Source organism: Hemitrygon akajei, chromosome 19 (assembly GCF_048418815.1).
Source record: "Hemitrygon akajei chromosome 19, sHemAka1.3, whole genome shotgun sequence".
In the NCBI taxonomy this organism is placed as follows: Eukaryota; Metazoa; Chordata; class Chondrichthyes; order Myliobatiformes; family Dasyatidae; genus Hemitrygon; species Hemitrygon akajei.
Genome location: NC_133142.1, coordinates 72,121,465 through 72,144,256, shown reverse-complemented (window position 1 = coordinate 72,144,256; position 22,792 = coordinate 72,121,465). Strand labels below are relative to the sequence as shown.

Genomic DNA, 22,792 nt, shown 5'->3' with positions numbered 1-22,792 from the left:
AGTTTTCAACAGTGGAAGACATCTGTGGTATACCGGACATTTAAGAGTGTCAGGAAAGTGAAGTACGTGCAGTGAAAATTACGACTGAGAAGGTGCTCAGAAAGCTTAATAGTCTGGCGGTGGATAAATCTCCTGGACCTGATGGAATGCACCCTTAAGTTCTGAAGGAAGTAACTGGTGAGATTCCGGAGGCATTTACAATGATCTTTCAAGAATTGATAAGATTCTGGCGTTGTACCAGATGAGTGGAAAATTACAAATGTTACTCCAGTATTGAAGAAGGGTGGGAGGCAGCAGAAAGGAAAATATAGACCTGTTAGCCTGACAGCTAACAGGTTGGAAAGTGGTTGCAAAGTTGTTGGAATTGACAGTTAGGGATGAGATTACAGAATACCTGGAGGCACATGACAAGATAGGCCAAAGCCAGCATGGTTTCCTGAAAGGAAAATCCTGCCTGACTAACCTACTGCAATTTTTTGAGGAAATTACAAGCAGGGTTGAACAAAGGAGATGCAGTAGATGTGGTGTACTTGGACTTTCAGAAGGCCTTTGACAAGGTGCCTTACATGAACCTGCTTAGCAAGATAAGAGCCCATGGAATTTCAGGGGAGTTACTAGCATGGGTAGAGCATTGGCTGATCAGCAGAAAGCAGAGAGTAGGAATAAAGGGATCCTATTCTGGCTGGCTGCTGGTTACCAGTGGAGTTCCACAGGGGTTGGTGTTGCGACTGCTGCTTTTTACAATGTATGTCAATGATTTGGACTGCGGTATTAATGGATTTGTGGCTAAATTTGCCGATGATACAAAGGTAAGTGGAGGAACAGGTAGTGTTGAGGAAACAGAGAGCCTGCAGAGAGACTTAGATAGTTTAGGGGAATGGGCAAAGAAGTGGAAAATGAAATACAATGTTGGAACATGTATGGTCATGCACTTTGGTGGAAGAAATAAGTGGGCAGACTATTATTTTGATGGGGAGAGAATTCAAAATGCAGAGATGCAAGGGACTTGGGAGTCCTTGTGCAGGATACCTTAAAGGTTAACCTCCAGGTTAAGTCGGTTGAGAAGGCGAATGCAATGTTGGCATTCATTTCTAGAGGTATAGAATTGTGATGTTGTGGCTCTATAAGGCACTCGTGAGACCACACTTGGGAGTATTCTGTGCAGTTCTGGGCTCCTTATATTAGAAAGGATATACTGACATTGGAGAGGGTTCAGAGAAGATTCACGAGAATGATTCCAGGAATGGAAGGGTTACCGTATGAGGAATGTCTGGCAGCTCTTGGGCTGTATTCCCTGGTGTCCAGGAGAGCGAGGGGGGATCTCATAGAAACATACCAAATGTTAAAAGGCCTGAGCAGTTTAGATATGGCAAAGTTATTTCCCATGGTAGGGGAGTCCAGGACTAGAGGGCATGACTTCAAGATTGACAGATGTCCATTTAGAACAGAGATGCGGAGAAATTACTTTAGTCAGAGGGAGGTAGATCTGTGGAATTTGTTGCCACGAGTGGCTGTGGAGGCCAAGTCATTGGGTGCATTTAAGGCAGAGATAGATAGGTTCTTGATCAGTGTATCAAAGAGTATGGGGTGAAGGCAGGGGTGTGGGGATGACTGGAAGAATTGGATCAGCCCATGGTTATGGCGGAGCAGACACGATGGGCTGAATGGCCTACTTCTGCTCCTATACCTTATGGTCTTACAAGTTATTGTATTTCTACACAGATAGGACATCTCCATACAGATATCATGAATTTGTTTACTTGCCTTCTTTTTCTGTGGCGGATTTTGCTGGGGTGCTGTACTTCCTTCAGAATATAAAGGCTGCCGATCTGTTTGAGGAGACATGGATCCTTGCAAAGTCTCAGGCAAAAATCCTTGGCTTTGTCTATTAAAGCAGGAGTCTCCAGAAGGGCTCATGTACACAGCTTCACCAAATCCTCGCTCTGATTGTGAAGATTTCCTGTCACTGATGTAACTGGTTCTATTCTCCAGTCCTCTGTAGGGGCCCTCCAGTCGGTGTGTTGGAGTGAGGTCTCGGAGATTGGAGTTCAAAGGCGAACAGGCATATATCAAGTTAAACTCTGTCCTGAACGCTTGCTCTGTGTTTTTCAGGGATGAAGGACCGTCACTATTCTTTCCCGTCAACCCAGTTTCAGATTCACTGGGGAATGCTGATGTAGAACATGGAAGTTGAGCAGCAGAGTCTGACAGTGACCCCTCTGTAATCCGAAGAGTACTGGTGTCTGGATCAGCTTGGAGGGAAAGATCTGAGAAGCCAGTCCTGGACTGGTCATTATCCGCTCTCAGAGGCGGCTGAAATGACAGGAGGAGGAACTATTTGTTAGTAACATCAAATATAAATGAGCCTGAGGAGGGGATTCAAAAGAAAGTTGACTGAAATCTGCTTCTGTTTAAACACCAGCAGAGTAATTTATGTTTTGATTATTTAGCTATAGACACCTTACATATATATTAAACCTTCCCCGTATATCAATTGTTTTACCCAAAGGAAGTTTCTGATAAATTTATAGTGCATTGGTGATAATTACCACATCGGCACTAGTATTTTAGATGAAAACATAAATGCAGGTACAATTTTAAGAAGTATTCTACAAAATACCTTTACAATGTTCTGCTTCTTTTAGCTCAAGGAATTAGATTCCTAATTTCTGCTAACCCTTACTCCGTGTGCATCTTATAAACAAATCCTTGCTCATTAAATGATTAGTTTCCATTTTGTTTAAAATTTGGACAGGTGAAATTTAAATTTCAGTTGAACTAACAAATAGCAGCAAGCAGAGCATTGGCTGCTACATTTTGGGATGATACTTCTTAATGCTCCATTGCTGGAGCTGGAAGCTTTGAACTAGAGAAAAATATATTTTATAACTTCCTAGATTTTGAAATAAAAGTGACAAGATCTCTGAAGTGTATCCATTTTGAATTGGTTAGTCACATCCTCAAAATGTATGGAGGAAAAATAGACAAAAAAGAGGCAACGCATGCTCCCATAACCCTTACTAAAAAATGGGTATACAAAATATTTGGCGATATTGGACTTGCTCCTGTGGATCAAAGATAATCGAATCTGTTGCCTTTTCCCTTGAGCAAAATTATAGTCTATCCAAATACAAACTTTTTAAAAGCAGAATTGACACAGGTCAGTAGGGGAACAATAACAGTGGTTAAGTTACCAGGCTGGCCATCCAGTGGCCAGAATGAACAATTTGAAGGCACCTATTCAAATCCTGCCATAGCAATTCAAAATAAATTTGGTATGTAAATAACTATTAAGAGCCTTGAAATGATCAGACTTCTAGCTGAAGTATTTTCAGTTCAACAATTCTCTACACTAATTAGAGCATAAAATCACAAATTTTCAACATTATGACCAAATCAGACTGAAAATGCAATGATACAGCTTAAATATATAATCTGAAGGGCTTGACATGAGAGAAAGCTTGAGAATTTTCCTGGTGCAAATCTGGAATTAGGTTGCATCATTTCAGAATAAGAGAGTTGCCCTTGAGAAGAGGAATTTCTTCTCAGAGGCTAATGGAGAGTCCTGGAAGCAAAATTATTGAATGCATTAAGTTGAGACTGACAGAATGTTTTGGACTAAAGCAGAGTCTAAGGTACTTGAAAACAGATGAGCAAACTTGAGACCAGGATCACTTCAGTCATGATCTTATTGAGTAATGGAATGGGCATAGATGATTGCCTGGCCTGCTTCTTTTTCTCATGATACCTGTGTTGTAGCCTTTTGCTGTTGTTGGACCTGCACTGAAATAAATCTAGAAACTTCAAATTTAGATGTCTGATGTCTAACAGAAGCATGATTATAAATAAATCAGCCAACTCCTTCCATCATCAGGCTCGGATCTTTTCATGTCTTCCCAAAATCTGGAATATTGTAAAAGAACTGTGGGTGTACAGCATCTTACTAGTGTCAGTACTGTATTTATAAAGAAAATAACACTACAATTATACAAATACCTCAGTACATTCCTTATTGAGAAAATATGTGACTTGGTGCTTTGCTGGTCACCTCCATTAGGTTAGTATAATGGCAGTTTTAATACATGTCCATTCACAGATTCAGGCACAAGGAGTCTCCACAATTTTGTTGACAAGTAATCACAATAAATGTTGTGCATCTACTGCAATGAAAGTGTTAAGCCTGTTTAAAACAATCTCAGTATTCTTAAATCAGTCTATAGGGCAACAAATTATAGAAACAGGAAAAAATATTTTATTTTAGAAAAACTACGTATTTGAAAGAACAGAAATTATTGTACTATCATTATTTCTGAAATAAATCAAAAATAAGGCTCAGTTAAACTGATCTCTTGAATAATTAAAGGTGATGAAAGTGAACTCCTAACATAAACTGAATTCCTTTTGACTTTAACTAGCTACCTCCGTACACTGGGAAAAAAAAGTTTTAAAATTAAAGCTACAAACACCTGTATTTAATATGTGCCAAAACACTTGGACTCAAAAGAACAGAAATTCTTTACCATTTCCTCTGGATAATCCATTTTTATACTTTAACAAAATCATTTCCTATGCAAACAATGCCAGGCCACTTTCAGACACATAAAAACAAAACTTCCACAATATTGTAGTCTTCATCAGCCTATTTCACCTCAGTTGCCAGAGTATACATTGGTAGTCTGAGGATTTGGCCACTCTGACACTCTTCCAATCAGGATGCAAGGATTTAAAACTGCTTGCTCTACAGGGTCTTATTTGGTCTTCTGGTCTCAAGCCAAATATCAGCCGCAGTCAAATTATTAGCATTTAAAATTGACTGGCTCACATTCTTGAACTCAAAAGCCAAGGAAAAGAAGACCGACTAACAATGCACCTACAACTTGTTTTCCTATCACAAGCAAAGTTGGGAGCAAGTAATCTGCTTATAAAGCATTTTTGAAAAAAGTTTAGACAAAAGTGAAATTAAAATCTTTGAGAAACTTGGAGTTGTATTAGTATTTCACATTTACTTTGAAGGCAGAGTACAAGGTGAATGGCAGGATTCTTAGCAGTGTGGAGAATCGTGGCGTCTCCATCCATAGATCCCTCAAAGTTGCCATGCAAGTTGATAGAGTGGTTAAGGCAGCATATGGTGGTCTTCATTAGTCAGCAGATTGAGGTCAAGAACTGTGAGGCAATGCTGCAGCTTTATAAAACTTTGCTCAGTTCTGGTCAACTCATTATAGGAAGGGTGCAGAAGCTTTAGAGAGGGTGCTGAGGAGATTTACCAGGATGTTGCCTGGATTAGACAGCATGTCTTATGAGGATAGGTTGAGTGAGCAAGAGCTTTCCTCTTTGCAGCAAAGTGGCATGAGAGGTAACTTGATAGAAGTGTGCAAGGACGGTAAGAGGCAGAAATAGAGTAGACAGCCAGCACCTTTCTCCCCCAAGGTGAAAATGGCTAACATGAGAGGGTACAATTTTAAGGTGAATGGAAGAAAGTATAGGGGAGGGGTGTCAGAGGAAGGTATTTTTTTAATTACACTATGATAAATGCATGGAATGCATTGCCATGGGTGATGTTAGAGGCAGATACATTAGGGACATTTAAGACACTCTTAGATAGGCACATGGATGAAAGAAACACAGCGGGCCATGCAGGAGATAAGTAGTTGAAGTAGTTTAAAAGGTTGGTGCAACACTGTGGGGCGAAAACTGTAGTGTTCAGTGATTTAATGAAGGGACAGATAAATTTGAAATAATAATCAGAACTATTTTGCAACATCGTTTTATGAAGGTGTATGCCTTGGGAACAGAATGTTGGATGGTTGGATCTAAATTCATCCAAGGAACAACTTTAATATTCCACTGATTGAAATTGGCCACAGACAACTTTAGATTATTAATAATCTTTTTCTCAACATATATTTTTATCTAGATACATAACAAGGGAGTGTAATACTGAGCCAAAAAAAATTGTACAGGCTTTACAGGTGGATGCACCAACAAAAATAATAATTGGCTCGATAAGGGAATTACACTACAAAAGTCAATTGCAAGTTCTAAAAGTAACTGCCAATCAAATTTCTGAATCTTCTTCAACCTCTAGTCAAAATATGTATTTTCATTCTGGTTTTCAGAATCATAGCAACTTCTTTAATATTAAATTCATTCACTAGCAGAAGCCAATAAATTAGTATACTATCACCGTAACAGTCTCTCCAAAAGACTCCTTGTGCCTCATCTGTGAAGATGAAAGGTCTACAGAATGCAATGCATCCTCAATGTGAAAGTTAACATTTTAAGTTAGGCAGGCAGTTGGATTTGCTATGTAATCAGAACACCTTACATACTCACAAAAAGCTGAGAATTGAAGTCCAATTCCCTTTACAAAGCAGCATGTTAATTAGCTAACACCCATCTCAACAACCAAGGATCTGTCTGTGCATCAACAAAGCTTAACACATAAGAATAGCAGACTTGTAGTCTGACCAGACTGTGAAAGACTTCCTTTAAAAAAATCATACAATCATTCTAAGTGGAACATTTTACAGTAACCATCCAATTTTTTGGAAGGTAAGGAGATATTTAGTAAATTTGCTTTATATTTATTAATCCACAAGTACTCAAAATACCATAGTTCTTCTGTATGTCTGTTCTGTTCAAGATTTAACAATATAGATTAACTATCAAAAAGATGACTGATTGCAGCCCAATATGTTGTCATGTCACTGTGAGTGAAGGCTTGTTGAATAGATATGGAGTAATTTTCCACAGTCAGGACAATAGCACTGAGCAAAATTCACTCATGACTTTGGGCTCTGTATAGCTTTTTTTCTGGATCCTCCAGTTTCCTCACTTAGGTCAAAGCTGAGATAACTACGCTTGCATGTGCCAGTACAGAAAAAAATCAAAAGGCAAAGTTGTCCAGCATATGAGAAGATACAAGTAAGAGTAAGAAGCAGAATGAGACCAGAAACATAAAATGCAAGGAACACCCAGGTCAGGCAGTACCACTGAAGAATTAATATTTCAGGTTTGGGACCACTCTTCATATCTTCTAATGAAGGATTTGGGAGCTGAAACAGTAACTGTTTCTTTGCGTCTTTCCAGACTTATTTTTATTTCCCATTTCTAGCATCTGCAGTTTTCATTTTTTTTAAACTGAACAATGGGACTGATGGGATCATGCTGCAGGAATTAGATAGGCCCAATTGCCTCCTAATGCATATACATTTGCAGACTTGGAATATTCTACAGTACATACAGCCGTTTTCACTTAAATTACTGCCTGTATGATAACAGCAGCAAACACCAGTCAAACAGCTATGTGTTCTGTGCTGCCGAACTCTATTACAATGGGAAAACCACATGCACTTTCCACCAGGAAACTTACCGCGGGAGCAAATGCAGGTGGGACAATGAACTGCCCTAGCTCTGCAGAATTTAGTAAACATTGGTATGTTAATTGGGACCAACCTATAATGTAGGGGTTCCCAACCCTTTTTTCATGCCATGGACCAATACCATTAAGCAAGGGGTCAGTGGACCCCAGGTTGGGAAATCCTACTATAGAGTATTGATTCAATGGATTTGTAAAATTGAGACAATTCCATTTCTCAGATATTCAAGAACCACAGTAGCCTTTGGGTGTACCTGCATTTCTGGAGGAGTAATTTTGGGCTTGGATGGTAAGTACATTTTTGCTTATAATTAAAAATAGGTCATTGTTTTACTATTTACATATTCTGAGTAATAAGTGATAGATTATACTTATTTTGTTATGTTGACCAATTATTTTGACTAAATAGAAATATGCCATTGAAAATCATTGTGAATGTAGTAAAATGCAAGCTCGTGAGATATTTTAACCCAACTGAAATGTTTGTTCCTTGCTCTTTCCTTGAATACGTCCATCAACCTGTTTTAGTCCGAGCAGTTACTTTCTAAACTGATCTAGTCTGCAGGTGAGCTCAGTGGCAAAAAAAGGGGGGGGGGGGGGGCAATGAATACTGGACTTGCTGGAACCGTTCATAACCCTTGATTTAAAAAAAACTGAATCAGAGCATGAGTTGGATCTTTATTAGCACTCCCAAAGAATTGATGTGTGTTAATGTGCTCCAGTTTAAATGCAAGATCAACCAAATTAATGAATTGACATAATAGTTAGCAAACATGAAAATAAGTCAAATAATAATAACGTTGCCGGTCAGCATTAAATGCTTTGGAGTTCCAAGTTTCACTGGATGTGTTCCATTTAATGCTTTGTTGTCTCAGATACACAGACAGATCCCAGGCTCCATTCACTGCCTCTCTCTTCCCCCCACCTCTCTCTCTCTTTCCAGTTATCATTACTATTTTATTCTTACCCCATATGATTCTTCGAGAAAAATCAGTGACTTAAGCCAGACGTATATAAATTCAACCAGATGAATAAATACGAGAATCATGCTGTGAAACGAGTATATTGGATCACAGACCAAGAGAGAGAGGGGTGAGAAGAGATGCTGCAGGGGCTTATTTCAACCCTTCTAGTCTAAGTGAGATATGGGATAACTACCTCTGGTGAAAACGGCTCAGGCCTATGCACTGGGGAACTCTCAGGAGAGGAAATGTTCTAAGAGAAGGGAAAAGCATGTTATTAGAACACTACTCACAAGTTGAGTAAGCAAAAGCAAGAGAAAGCCACAGTCATTTATTGGAAATCTGATTTAGTTACAAACAAACTTAAGGTAGAAAATATGTTTTAACTCAAAGACAACTAACCGGAAACTTGCAAGCAAAGATAAAATTGGTTGTAAATACACAATTTGTCAAAATGCAACCTGATAATATTCTAAAAAGGGTTAATTTATAGAAACAAAACCATTTCGTAATTAAGAAGCTGGTTCAATAAGTGTTGTTTGAATAACATTGATATAAATGTACAAAAGAACCCTCAGCCCTTGTAAATAGAGAAAAAATGGTCAGTTTTACTTAGCCGAATCTCTCTCAATTTGAGGAGCTAGACCAAAAATGAAACATTTACTAAAAGCTACATAAATAAACTAAAATTACAAAAAAATGGACTGGCATTAAAAAGCTGGAATGCTTTGCTCTGCACTCTATGCAGTATCACACAATATTTGACAGATCCAGGGCCTTCTAGATAAGGCGTGAAAACAGCAACTTGCTACAATGCCATAAGAGTGTAAGAGCTGAGTAACAGAGCATCAAACACAAAAACAATGGATTTCAAAGATGAAATTTGACACTGACTGAAAAATAAAACCCCCAAAATTAAGGGTAATTCAAAGAAAAAGATTAGCTTTATTTGTCATAAGTACATTGAAACATCGAACCATACAGTGAAATGCATCATTTGCATCAACACCAACATAGTCCGAGATGCGCTGGGGGTGCCAAGTGTTGCAATGCTTCTGGTGCCAACACAGCTTGCCCACAACTTACTAACCCTAATTCATAAGTCTTTGGAATGGGGGAGAAGACTGGAGCACCCAGAGGAAACTCACGCAGTCACAGGGAGAACATACAAACTTCTTAGACAGCACTGGGAATTGAAGCCCAATCGCTGGCCTTGTAAAGTGTTACACAACTGTGCCACAATTAGCAAAAACGGCAACACATAACAGTGAAGCACAGAATGGGCCCTTCGGCACATAGAAAACTAAACCAATACTGACAATCTCTGCCAGATCTGTCCTGTTCATTGGGTTACTATAGGAAGGTGCCAATTCATCTTTATCCCTTTACATTCATATTCAAAAATCCTTTTTTCCACTGTTTGTTTGTAAACCAAAGCACAACAAGAATAAAACAATAACCTGTGGCTTAATGTTAGGGTTTATTAAAATAAAATGACAATGCAAAACTAATCTGAAATGTTTCTTAATCTATGAAGAAGCATTAGAAGATTAAAAAGGGCAACATGTCAATGTTTAGACTCCATAGAGTCTGCTGTGGCAAGCATGTCAGAAGCTGGATGTGCACAATTGCAAGATTAAAGCCTTGTGTTCTTAGGCTGTCAAGAATTTCTCTCAGGAAACTGGCTCCAAAATGCTCCTCGGTTTTGAAACTAAGGCAATTAAAATGATTCTGTGAAATATCATGTATTAAGGTTATCAATAATATAGTTCTTTATAGTTATCTGCAGTATGATAGGGTTGACTCACACTGGGATGCATTTACCAAATAATCTGAAATGTTCTCCAGTAAGAACCAACATGTTCTTCATTCATCCACAACTACGGTAGTTCAGATTGATATTCATAATATTTGTAGAGGCAATAAATTAGTAACAAATGAAATTGCAAGAGCAATATTGCAAAGACGACGGCTACAAAATATCAGTATCTAGATAAGCTCTGAGACAATGCATTTAAGGAGATGGAGCTTAGGAAAATAATATTTCCTTTGATCCTTACTCATAGTGAACTTGAAATGGTTTTGGATAAAAGGGAACATTGTATTTTTTCCTCAAAGAACTTAATCAGTTCACCACTCTAAAAATCTGGCAGAAACTGAACTCTATTCTGTCAGTATACCTCAGATCTGTACACTTTGTTTCAGCTTTTTCCACATGTAACCTGCAGAACAAAGAGGGTGATGGCACAATTCAACATAAACACCAACATATAATACAAAACATAGCTCAGTAGGTTATTTAGGTTTTATTTCCACTATGATCTAAAACATTTACAAAATAGTATTTTAAAAGTGAAGACTGATGTAAACAACTAATAATACAAATTAAATTGGCCCATAAACCTTCATGTTGTAAAAATATAGGGCGAACTAAACCTATTGTGCTTTGCTCTTATGAAATACTAAGAGCACACATTGCAAGGGGTAATTTTTAATACCTAAAGATCATCCAAAAGTAAGGATTTACCTTTGAAATAAATACTAGTTAATATATCATGTCCAAATATAGCATACAGTTGCATGTATGATCATGAAAATAATATTGGTTAATTGTAAGATGCAACTATCCTATCCGAAGTCAGGAGCCAAAGGAAAATTATTCCAGTTGATTCTTGCCAGACACCACTTCAACACAAATGGACAAATTTGACTGGATAGAAATAACAAACCATTAGCAGGGAAATGAATACATTAGCTTTGCTTTAGAATTCCTAAAAAAAAGGGAGTACATCAACTTGCAGTTCTTCCTCTCTTCGCAAGCTGTTTAAAAAGAGAACATTATGTAATGAAGACATTAGGTAATGAATACAGTAGATCCTTCAGATTAGTGTTAACAAGGCTGCAACTGTCCCAAAAATTAAGAATGGAATACTTTAAAAAAAACCTTTGTCCACATTTCTCAAGTATCAATTAGGATCATAACTGAGACAATTTTTTTCACATATCTAATAAGATTGAGGCATGTGGGTGGTCAGTAGCAATGAATGAAATTTTACACAGAATTGGATCTAACAGAGTACATTAACAGTATCTTTCACTACAACAATTCAGCATTAAAACAAAAAATTATCTGTGCGTTAAATCTTACAATAACTCAAAACACAACTCTTTAATTCTACAGATGCTATCTAATCTGTTGAAAAATTCCTTGAATTTTCTGTTTTATCTCACATTTCCACAACCTGTCATATGTTGTTTCAGATTTCAAAATAAATTTGATGTCATTAATACAGTGATTTCTGTGGTACACTTCCATTCAATCCAGTAGTTACTCCTGTATGAAATCATATGGTATTCTGGAAATACTGTGTTGTTGCTGGTCTCATGGCTTATTGTATAGTTACAAAAAGTGGGGAATCTTGCCGCTTATCTCTTGCTGAGCAGAACTGTTCTACTTCATTGATGATCCAATAAACAAACTGAGACTTAACAGTAGGATTTTGTGCACTAACAGTGTTCATCCCAGTGAGAGCAAGGAATCCCAACTTGAAAGTGTTTAGAAAAAAAAGTCTCGTTGTAGCTTTCAATGGGCTAATTCAGAGCACAGCTCAGTTATTTTGAGCCCAATTTGATGCGAAAGTCTCCTAGACCCTTTTGTGATTGCTATTAGTGATAATCTCTGGAAATATTGTGTTGTTGCTGAACTGGAAAAAAATTATATTTCGCTGAAATACCTACTGTCAGGTTATCAATAACAGGCTCCAGGCATAAATAAACATATAGTGCAGCAAGGGATCTATAACTTCAAGAGATGAAAGGGAGAAAATGGATTAACTGCCTATTTCAAGCTCAACAGGACAGGTTGGGATCAGCCCTCAAGCTTCAATTGGAAGCTACTATGAAATCAGAATTTATTTGTCCACAGTTCACAGTCCTTGACATCAGGAAATAACATTTAATGCCAGGTTTTTTGGTCTGTTTTGCAAAGTAGTTGCAGATGCACTACAGTCTGCTCTACACGACCACAAATGACTGCAGACAGTTGTGGACACAGCTCAGCACATCACCAATGCTCCTGTATGTACTCTGCTTACACTTTTTACTACCACAGTAAAGCAGTCAGCATAACCAAAGACACACCTACATCGGACAGTCTCTCTTTTCCCCTTTTCCATCAGGCAGAAGATACGAACATGTACCACCATTCTCAAAAATACGGACTCTTGACCTCACAATCTACCTTATTATGATCTTACAATTTATTGTTCACCTGCACTGCACTTTCTCTGTAGCTTTTATACTTTATTCTGCATTGTTATCGTTTACCTTGTTCTACCTCAATACACAGTGTAATTAATTGATCTGTATGAAGAGTATGCAAAGTAAGCTGATTGTTGCATCTTGTACATGTGACAATAAGGATCAAAAGCAAAATTTAGCAATATATTGTACATCTAATTTCCAGTTAATTTTACAAACAGCATTTTTAGCGTGGTTTTAGAAAATGCAAACAATACCAAAACAATTCTAGTGGGAAGATATAAAATGGTTTGTAGTGTGCCAAAAGTGACTTAAAAGAATGCAAAGAGAGAGCATGGTTCGTAAACTTTTAGATATGCAAATCATAAGCTTATGGAATCAACATGTATACCAAATTGAAAGACCTTTCAATTGATCATCTTGTGATTTGAAGGAACAGCAAAGATGATAATGTGGACTCACACCTCTAAAATTGCATGCACATCCCATATCTTCACCTATCAACCAGGAAGGCATCAAATTAAGTTTGTCTCAAATGGAAACATTGAAGTAAACTAATCAGTCAACCAGATCTCTTTATGCCCCTCCTAAAATTAGGAAAGGCAGAAGGTTGGCAGAATAGTGTGAGAAACTATGTTATGTCAGGGCTGAAAATAGGGAGAAAATTGAAAGGTTAGATAACTAAATCAGCAAACATGGTTTGGCAGCTGATTTGCAAGCATCTTCAATTTTCATTTCTTGTATGTCTGCAAAAATCACGGTGTGTGAAGCAAAAGAGTAATAAACACAGTAGAAAGTAGTAACATACCACTTAGTTAGCAATATCATAATGTAAGAGATAAATGGTAATATTCACAACACACAGCTTTTGCTACTTAAGTACAAGGAGGTTTTAAGAGTACCACTGTTCTTATTCCATTTGCACCTGAACCCGAGGGGGCCCAATATTCTCGCGGGCAGGTCTGTTAGAGCTGTTGGGGAGGGTTTAAACTAATTTGGCAGGGTGGTGGGAACTGGAGTGAAGGGAATCAGGATAGGACAGATGGTAAAAAAGTAAAGGTAGCATGCAGTCAGATTGTCAGGAAGGGCAGGCAGGTGATGGGACGTAGTTGCAGCCAACAGGCTAAGCATCAAATCATTAGGGATGCAGAATCAGAAAGGATAGCAAATATAAGTGTTGTATCTAAAAGTGCGGTGTATAAGAAATAAGGTGAATGATCTTGTTGCAATATTACAGATGGCCAGGTATGATGTGGCCATCACTGAATCGTGGCTGAAGGATGGCTGTAATTGGGAGCTGAATTACACATTATATCGGAGGGATAGGAAGGTAGGCAGAGGGGGTGGTGTGGCTCTACTGGTAAAGAATGGCATCAAATCAGTAGAGAGATGTGACAGGATTTGAAGATGTTGAATCCTTGTGGGTTGAGTTAAGAAGCTGCAAGGGTAAAAGGAAGTTGATGGCAGTTATAATACAGGCCTCCCAAGAGTTGCTGGGAGGCAGACCACAGGTTACAACAGGAAAGAGAAAAGGTGAGTCAAAAGAGCAATGTTAATGGTAGTCAAGAGAGATTTTAACATACAGGTCGATTGGGAAAATCAGGTTGGTAATGGATCACAAGAGAGTGGGTTTGTTGAATGCCCAAGAAATAGCTTTTTAGAGCAGTGTGTCATTGAGCCTTCTAGGATCAGCTATACTGGATTTGGTGTTATGTAACTGGAGGTGATTAGGGAGTTCAAGGTAAAAGAACCTTTAGGAACCAGTGATCACAATATAATTGAATTCAACTTGAAATTTGACAGGGAGAAAGTAAAGACTGATGTAGCAGTATTTCAGTGGAGTACGGGATATTACAGTGGCATGAGAGAGGAGTTGTCCAAAGTAAGTTGGAAGGGATGTCAGCAGAGCAGCAATGGTGTGCGTTCCTGGGAAAAATGAGGAAGGTGCATGACATGAGTATTCCAAAAATGAAGAAATACTCAAATGGTAAAATAGTACAGCCATGGTTGACAAGGGAAGTCAAAGCTAATGTAAAAGCAAAAGGAAGGGCATACAAAGCAAAAATTAGTGGGAAGATAGAGGATTAGGAAGTTTAAAAACCTCGGAGAGCAACTAAAAAAATCATTAGAAGGGAAAAGATGAAATATAAAAGCAAGCTAGCAAATAATATCAAAGTGGATAGTAAAGGTTTATTCAAGTATATTAAAAATAAAAGAAATGAGAGTGGATATAGGACCACTAAAAAATGAGACAGGAGAAAAAATAACGGGGGACAAGGAAATGGCTGATGAACTAAATGAGTATTTTCGATCAGTCTTCACTATGGAGGACACTAGTAGTGTGTGAAGGAAGTGAAGTGGGTGCAGTTACTGTTACAAGACAGAAGGTGCTCAAAAAGCTTAATGACCTAAAGGTACACAAGTCACCCGGACCAGATGAACTGCACCCTAGGGTTCTGAAAGAGGTAGCATTAGAGATTGTGGTGACATTAAAAATAATCTTTCAAAAATCATTGGACTCTGGCATGGTGCCAGAGGACTGGAAAATTGCAAATGTCACTCCACTCTTTAAGAAAGGAGGAAGACAGCAGAAAGGAAATTATAGAACAATTAACCTGACCTCAGTGGTTGGGAAGATGTTAGAGTCAATTGTTAAGGATGAGGTGATGGAGTACTTGGTGACACAGGACAAAATAGGACAAAGTCAGCATGGTTTCCTTCAGGGAAAATCCTGCCTGACGAATCTGTTGGAATTCTTTGAGTTTACAGTAGGATAGATAAAGGGGATGCAGTAATGTTGTATATTTAGACTTTCAGAAGGCCTTTGACAAAGCTGCTTACCAATTTAAGAGCCCATGGTATCACAGGAAAGTTACTAACATGGTTCAGCATTGGCTGATTGGTAGAAGGCAGAATAAAAGGATCCTGTTCTGGTTGGCTGCCAGTGACTACTGGTGTTCTGCAGGGGGCGGTGTTGGGACCACTTCTTTTTATGCTATATATAAATGATACAGGTGATGGAATAGATGGCTTAGTTGCCAAGTTTGCAGGTAAGTTTTATTATGCAGAGTAGTGAGTGGAATGGGCTGCCGGCAGCGGTGGTGGAGGCGGAAATGATAGGGTCTTTTAAGAGACTCATGGATGGCTACATGGACCTTAGAAAAATAGAGGGCGATGGGTAAAGCCTAGGTAGTTCTAAAGTAGGGACATGTTCAGCGCAGCTTTATGGGCCAAAGGGCCTGTACTGTGCTGTATGTTTTCTATGTTTCTATGATGCCAAGATTGGTGGAGGGGCAAGTAGTGTTGAGGAAACAGGTAAGATGCAGAAGGACTTAGGAGAATGGGCAAGAAAGTGGCAAATGAAATGCAAAGTTGGAAAATGCACGGTCACTTATGTACCTTTAGGTCTTGCAGCTTTTTAAGCACCTTCTCTCTTGTAAGCAACAAATTAGTACTTTTCATTAGTGAGAAAGTAGTGGAGAAAATGCCAGATGTTGAATAGATGATTCTATTGGATTAGCAGTTAATAGTTTTTTTAGAAAAAGGCCTTGAAACATGTTACAGAAAATCTCAACAGGTTTCGACATTACCTTTTTTTAATCCCATACATTTTCAGAAACACTGACAGTTTGGAGCAGGATTGATTTGAACCAACTATTCACCAAGTGAAGAGGGAAAAAAATTCCTGCTGTTTATTTATTATGAGACAACAAATTTATGTACAAATATAAAACTACTAAAAGCTTTACTACAGTATATTAAAAGCTTTGAGAAGTACACTTTCTGCCACCTTGCACTTTAAACACTTCTTGGACATGCTTGTTCACATTAAAGTGTTATAAAACTGTTCCAATGGTTATATTTTTATAATAGTTATATTTTCATGATATGACAATGTACACTGAAAAAAAATCATGACTTTCTCCCATTCTCTTATTTTAATTACTTCTTTATACTATTGGCAATGTTTCCATGACAAAAGGAGACTGCAATCATCCAATTCCATCCTAACTCTGCCAAAGCCTCCTTAAAACTGTAGTGTCTCAACTACAGATTAGCAGACTGATTAGTAACAAACAAAAATGCATTTTTAGCATTTTGTCTGTGTTGTTCTGGATTTCTAGCATCTGCAGAAACTCTTGTGTAGACTGATTTGTAAGCTGTTTTGTATAAGCAATGAAAAAATATCATATTGTGAGAGATAAATGCAAATGCTCACAGGATACAGTATAGTTTTGGCTACTTAAATGCAAGGTGGGTTCAAGAGTGCCACATCTACAGTTCCACTAAATACTATTTTGTATAATCAATGAAAAAAATACCGTAGATTCCGGATTTTAAGCCGCTACTTTTTTCCCACATTTTGAACAGCTTTGAACTTTGCGGCCTTTAATACGGAGCGGCTAATACATGGTTTTTTTTCATGCCGCCTCGTAAACATTTTGCCTCGTAACAGTAGACCAATAAAATTGATGAGTAGTTCACAGAGGTCCAATGAAATTGTACGATAAATCAAGCGCACTTTCACAATTAAATTATTGTAAATCAGTCATTTGTACTCACCCTCATCAACATGGAAAACACTCGAAGCATTGTGCTGCCTTATGGCAGTTATTTAGTTTATAATATTTTCGCTTAGTAATTCATTTTCTAGTTAAAGTTAGAAGAGTTTTAACTATATTTGTTTTCTGTACTACATCGCGGGATGCTATGACGTCACACCCGGTTTCGCGGTGTCTTGTGGGAAAAATGCCATTTGCGATAAACGGAAAGGAGGGGGTCGAGCGGCGGAGCGGCATTAGACCCGAGCGAAACGCTGCTTTTAAGTTAAAGGAGATCAATAACTTTTCCTGGTAGGCTGCAGTATATATATTTTTTACCAGTCGTTAGGAGATATTGGAATGTTGTTCAGTAAAAAAGTATACGCAACGTATATTTAAAAGTAGCCGCGTTACGGGCACGGTTCGAAAAAAAGCATTTGCAATATGTATTTGTTTTTGTTACCATATGGATTTAATTAAAAGTTAAAAAATCCTCACGTGTAATATCTTTCTGTGTAAATATCTCATATTACAACGTGGGACACCTGCGGCCGAAAATCCGGTGCGGCCTTTACAATTAAAAAATTGATTTTATTTCTAAAATTAGAGCCAGCGGCTTTTAATCAGGTGCGCTCTGTAGTCCGGAATCTACGGTAGGTTAAATTCAATTTTTAACCGAACAAATTTGTAACTTTAATCAGATTTATCCAAATTACTATTTCTATAAACCATACTGTTGCTAGAGGCATTTATTTCATTATTGTTTTAAGACTGAGATTGCTGTTATGTAAAATAATAGCTTGTAGTGATGTGCTACACAGAGCTAGAAATAATGACACGCAGTCTGTGAGTTGCACTCCAGACTAGTTTATACAAACTTCGCAGCACTGGCTTTTACGCAGTTCCGTTGCCGCCCTTCCGGGCGGAAATGATGTCAGAGGTGCATTACAAAAGTCTCTTCCCGTGCTTGGGCTTTCTCCCCTTGCTGGTGAAGAAGGCCCAATGCCATTTTGGGGCTAGCCTCACTGCCGACGCGCACGCCATTTTGTGAGCAGGTTCGCCTGCGTAGAAAGTGGGTCGCAACATACCCCCCCCCCCCCCCCGCAAACAGAACCGGCAATACACCCCCCAATGTCCAAAGTCTGGATCAGTCTCTGTTGGGGCGATCTGCCTCTGCGCTGCGGTGCCTGAACCTCGACCGGCTACGCCAAGACCACATGGCCGGTTTGAGATGGTCCACCGTGAAAACCTCCTCTTTCCCCCCATTGTCCAGAACGTACGTGGACCCGTTGTCCCTGATCACCTTGAACTGCTCCTCGAAAGGCCACTGTAGCGGTGCCTGGTGTGCGCCCCTTCGTACAAATACAAACTTACAGTTCTGCAGGTCAGGATCTGTCTGTGCTGTGAAGTCAATATGGGGGCCAGGTTGCCGAGCCTTTCGCATAGTCTGCCCAGGACAGCTGCGGGTTCTTCCTCTTGCCCCCTTGGGGCTGGTATGAACTCTTCTGGGACAACCAGGGGCACCAGCTCGGCCAACGAGTTGTGCAGATCCTCTTTGGGCGCTGTGCGAATTCCAAGCAGGACCCAGGGAAGCTCGTCCACCCAGTTAGGTCCTTTCAGGCGGGCCATAAGAGCCGACCAAGTGACGGTGGAAACGCTCCACTAGTCCGTTTGACTGTGGGTGGTAGGCAGTTGTGTGGTGTAGCTGTGTTCCCAACAGGCTGGAGGTGAACTGGGTGCCTCTGTCAGAGGTAATGTGGGCCAGTATCCCGAAGCATGCTACCCAGGTTGCAATCAGCGCTTGGGCGCAGGAATCGGCGGCGGTGTCGGTGAGCGGGACCACCTCTGGCCATCTCATGAACTGGTCTACCATAGCTAGGAGGTACCGCGCTCCTCACGACACTGGCAGGAGCCCCACGATATCTACATGAACATGGTTGAAACTCTGGCGGGTGGGTTCAAACTGCTACGGCGGGGCTTTGGTGTGCCGCTGCACCTTGGCTGTTTGGCACTGTATGCACGTTTTGGCCCATTCGCTGACTTGTTTGCGAAGTCCGTGCCACACAAACTTGTTGGAGACCATCTGGACAGTTGCCTTGATAGATGGGCGCGCCAAGCCGTGTATGAAGTCGAAAACTCGCCGCCACCAGGCTGCCAGGACGATGGGGCAAGGTTGGCTGGTAGTCATGTCACACAGGAGGGTCCTCTCACCTGGGCCTACAAGGAAGTCTTGCAGCTGCAAACCCAAGACTGCGGTCCTGTCCCTACTGTCCTGTTTATTATTTATTGTAATGGCTACACTGTTTTTGTGCACTTTATGCAGACCAGTGTAGGTCTGTAGTCTAGTATAGCTTTCTCTGTGTTCAGTCTAATTATGCACTGTACCAGCAGTTATGGTCGAAATGACAATTAAAGTTGACGACTTGATTTGACTGTAGCCGAGCATCTCGTTGCCTGCCTGCTAAGCCTCCGCCAATGCTGCATAGTCAGGGACAGGGCCTGGACAGCTGGTCTGGAGAGTGCGTCCGCCACAACATTGTCCTTTTCCGAGACATGCTGGCTGTCCGTCGTGTACTCGGAGATGTGGGGCAGATGTCGCTGCTGGCGGACCGACCAGGGATCGGACACATTCATGAACGTGAAGGTCAATGGTTTGTGGTCCATGAACGTGGTGAACGGCCTGTCTTCTAAGAAGTACCTGAAATGCCGGATTGCCAGATACAGTGCCAATAGCTCCTGGTCAAAGGCACTGTACTTGAGTTCGGGTGGACGTAGGTGCTTGCTGAAGAACACCAAGGGTTGCCAGCACCCCTCGATGAGCTGCTTCAGCACCCCACCGACTGCTGTGTTGGATGCGCCCACTGTGAGGGCAGTTGCAATGCCCGTTCTGGGGTGCACCAGCATCGCGGCGTCTGCCAAGGCTTCCTTGGCTTTAACGAAAGCGGCTGCGGCCTCTTCGTTCCAAGTAATGTCCTTGCCTTTACCCGACATCAAGGTGAACAAAGGGTGCATGATACGGGCTGCTGAGGGGAGGAAGCTGTGGTAGAAGTTCACCATACCAACGAACCCCTGAAGGTCTTTGACTGTGTTGGGCTGGGCAAAGTGACGGATCATGTCTACTTTGACGGGCAGAGGTGTTGCCCTGTCTTTGATAATCCTGTGGCCCAGGAAGTCGATGGTGTCGAGTCCGAACTGGCATTTGGCCGGGTTGATCATGAGGCCGAAATCACTCAGGCGGGAGTAGAGCTGGCGGAGGTGGAACAGATGCTCCTGATGACTACTGCTGGCTATGAGAATGTTGTCCAAATAGATGAACGCAAAGTCCAGGTCGCGTCCCACCACATTCATTAGCTGCTGGAATGTCTGTGCGGCATTCTTCAAGCCAAACGGCATTCGGAGGAATTTGAACAGGCCGAACAGGGTGATGAGTGCTGTTTTGGGGATGTCTTCAGGGTGTACCAAGATTTGATGGTATCCCTGGACGAGGTCTACTTTGGAAAAGATGCTTGCCCCGTGCAGGTTTGCTGCAAAGTCCTGTATGTGCGGCATGGGGTAGCGGTCTGGAGTTGTAGCCTCGTTCAGTCTGCAGTAGTCGCCGCATGGTCTCCAGCCCCCGGCTGCTTTGGGCACCATGTGCAGAGGGGAGGCCCATGGGCTGTCGGACCGCCGTATGATGCCCAATTCCTCCATCCTCTTGAACTCCTCCTTCACCAGGCGGAGCTTTTCCGGGGGGAGCCTTCGTGCGCGGGCGTGGAGGGGTGGTCCCTGGGTCGGAATGTGGTGCTGTACTCTGTGTCTGGGCATGGCTGCCGTGAACTGCGGTGCCAGAACTGATGGAAAGTCCACCAGGATTCTGGTGAATTCGTTGTCAGACAGCATGGTGGAGTCCAGGTGTGGGGCTGGCAACTTGGCTTCACCCAGGGAGAACGTCTGGAAAGTCTCGGCATGTACCAGTCTTTTCCCTTGCCAGTCGAACAGCTGGCTGTGAGCTCGCAAGAAGTCCACTCCCAGGAGTGGTTGGGCCACAGCAGCTAGTGTGAAGTCCCACGTGAACCGGCTGCACTGTGCGAGCACCATAGGTCCATATTGTGCTGCCGTTTGCGGCCCTCAGGGTGGGTCCTGGCTACCTGTTGCGGGTGTCATACCCACTGATTTCTGCGCCAGTGTTGATCAAGAAGTGGCGTCCTGACTGTTTGTCCCAGATGTACAAGAGGCTGTCCTGGTGGCTAGCCATCACAGCCATTAGCGGCGGTTGGCCCTGGCGTTTCCCGGGAACTTGCCCCTGTGCCCCACCGCTGGTGGTAGAAACACCACTGTTCACTGGTCTCCTCACTCCTGCCTCTGGGCTGTGTGTGCTCCGTTGTCGGGCCTGGTCTGGTCTGCTGTTGGGCGCGTGGCTTGGTAATCTGTCCGATGGATGCCCCACTCTCCCTCTTGGCTTTCCACAGCACGTCTGCCCGGGCCACCACCTTCCAGGGGTCACTGAAATCTGCGTCGGCCAGTAGCAGATGTATGTCCTCGGGCAGTCGCTCTAGGAACGCTTGCTCAAACATGAGGCAGGGCTTGTGTCCGTCAGCCAGGGACAGCATCTCGTTCATCAATGCTGACGGCAGTCTGTCTCCCAAACTGTCCAGGTGAAGCAGGCGGGCACCTCGCTCACACCGTGAGAGGCCAAAGGTCCCAATGAGCAGCGCTTTGAATGCTGCATATTTGCCTTCTTCCGGGGATGACTGTATGAAATCCTCAACCTGGGCGGCCGTCTCCTGGTCAAGGGCGCTCACCACGTAATAGTAATGCGTGTAATCAGAAGATATCTGCTGAATCTGGAACTGGGCTTCTGCTTGGTCAAACCACACGCGTGGTTGCAGCGTCCAGAAAGTTGGCAGTTTTAGCGAAACTGCATGAACATGAACAGATGAAGAGTCAATTATCTTTGGTCCAAGTCCCGTTTGGACCGTCGGGGTCACCAATGCAGCGATGTGCTACACAGAGCTAGAAATAACGACACGCAGTCTGTGAGTTGCACTCCAGACTAGTTTATTCAAACTTCGCGGCACTGACTTTTACGCAGTTCCGTTCCCGCCCTCTCCGGGCGGAAATGACATTAGAGGTGCATTACAAAAGTCCATTCCCGCGTGCAGGCTTTCTCCCCTTGCTGGTGAAGGCGGCGGCCCAGCGCCATCTTGGGGCTGGCCTCTCTGCCAATGCGAGCGCCATTTTGTGAGCCGGTTCACCTGTGTAGAAAGTGGGTTGCCACAAGCTTTCCATCGTAACCACTGGGAAGAACTATTCCAATTACATACAAAAATGGTATGTCCTCCCTGGTTATATCAAATATTAACATTTTTAAATTAACAGTTAAAATGGGGCCTGGAAATTATATCACTTGTTCAGTATTACCTGACAAAACTGAATTCTGAAAGATGAAACATGGGCACCAGAATTCAGAAGGATGCATATCTGAAATACATCAGTTATTTTTAAAAGTTTACACAATGAGATGATCATTCTCTGATTTCTATCTCAAGTCTATATTTACAGACCTATTTTTAAAGACCTAAAAGCTTATGTAAACACACCAGGAAATTAACAAGTAGTATGAAATCTACTGTCCAATCCTGCTGCTGATAAAAATCTCAACATCACATGCA

General features: G+C 41.3%; 1 protein-coding gene across 8 annotated transcripts in view; it reads right to left on the bottom strand.

Moving 5' to 3' along the window:
- The window catches only part of setd5 (SET domain containing 5), a 211,297-nt gene that overhangs the window by 16,331 nt on the left and 172,174 nt on the right, over positions 1-22,792 (bottom strand). For all 8 annotated transcript variants that reach the window (XM_073072849.1, XM_073072850.1, XM_073072843.1 and 5 more), the window contains 2 exons: positions 8,537-8,593; positions 1,765-2,313 (listed from right to left, as the gene is read on the bottom strand). In XM_073072849.1, the coding sequence (XP_072928950.1) occupies positions 1,765-2,313; positions 8,537-8,593 (606 nt within the window). The remainder of the gene's footprint in view (positions 1-1,764; positions 2,314-8,536; positions 8,594-22,792) is intronic.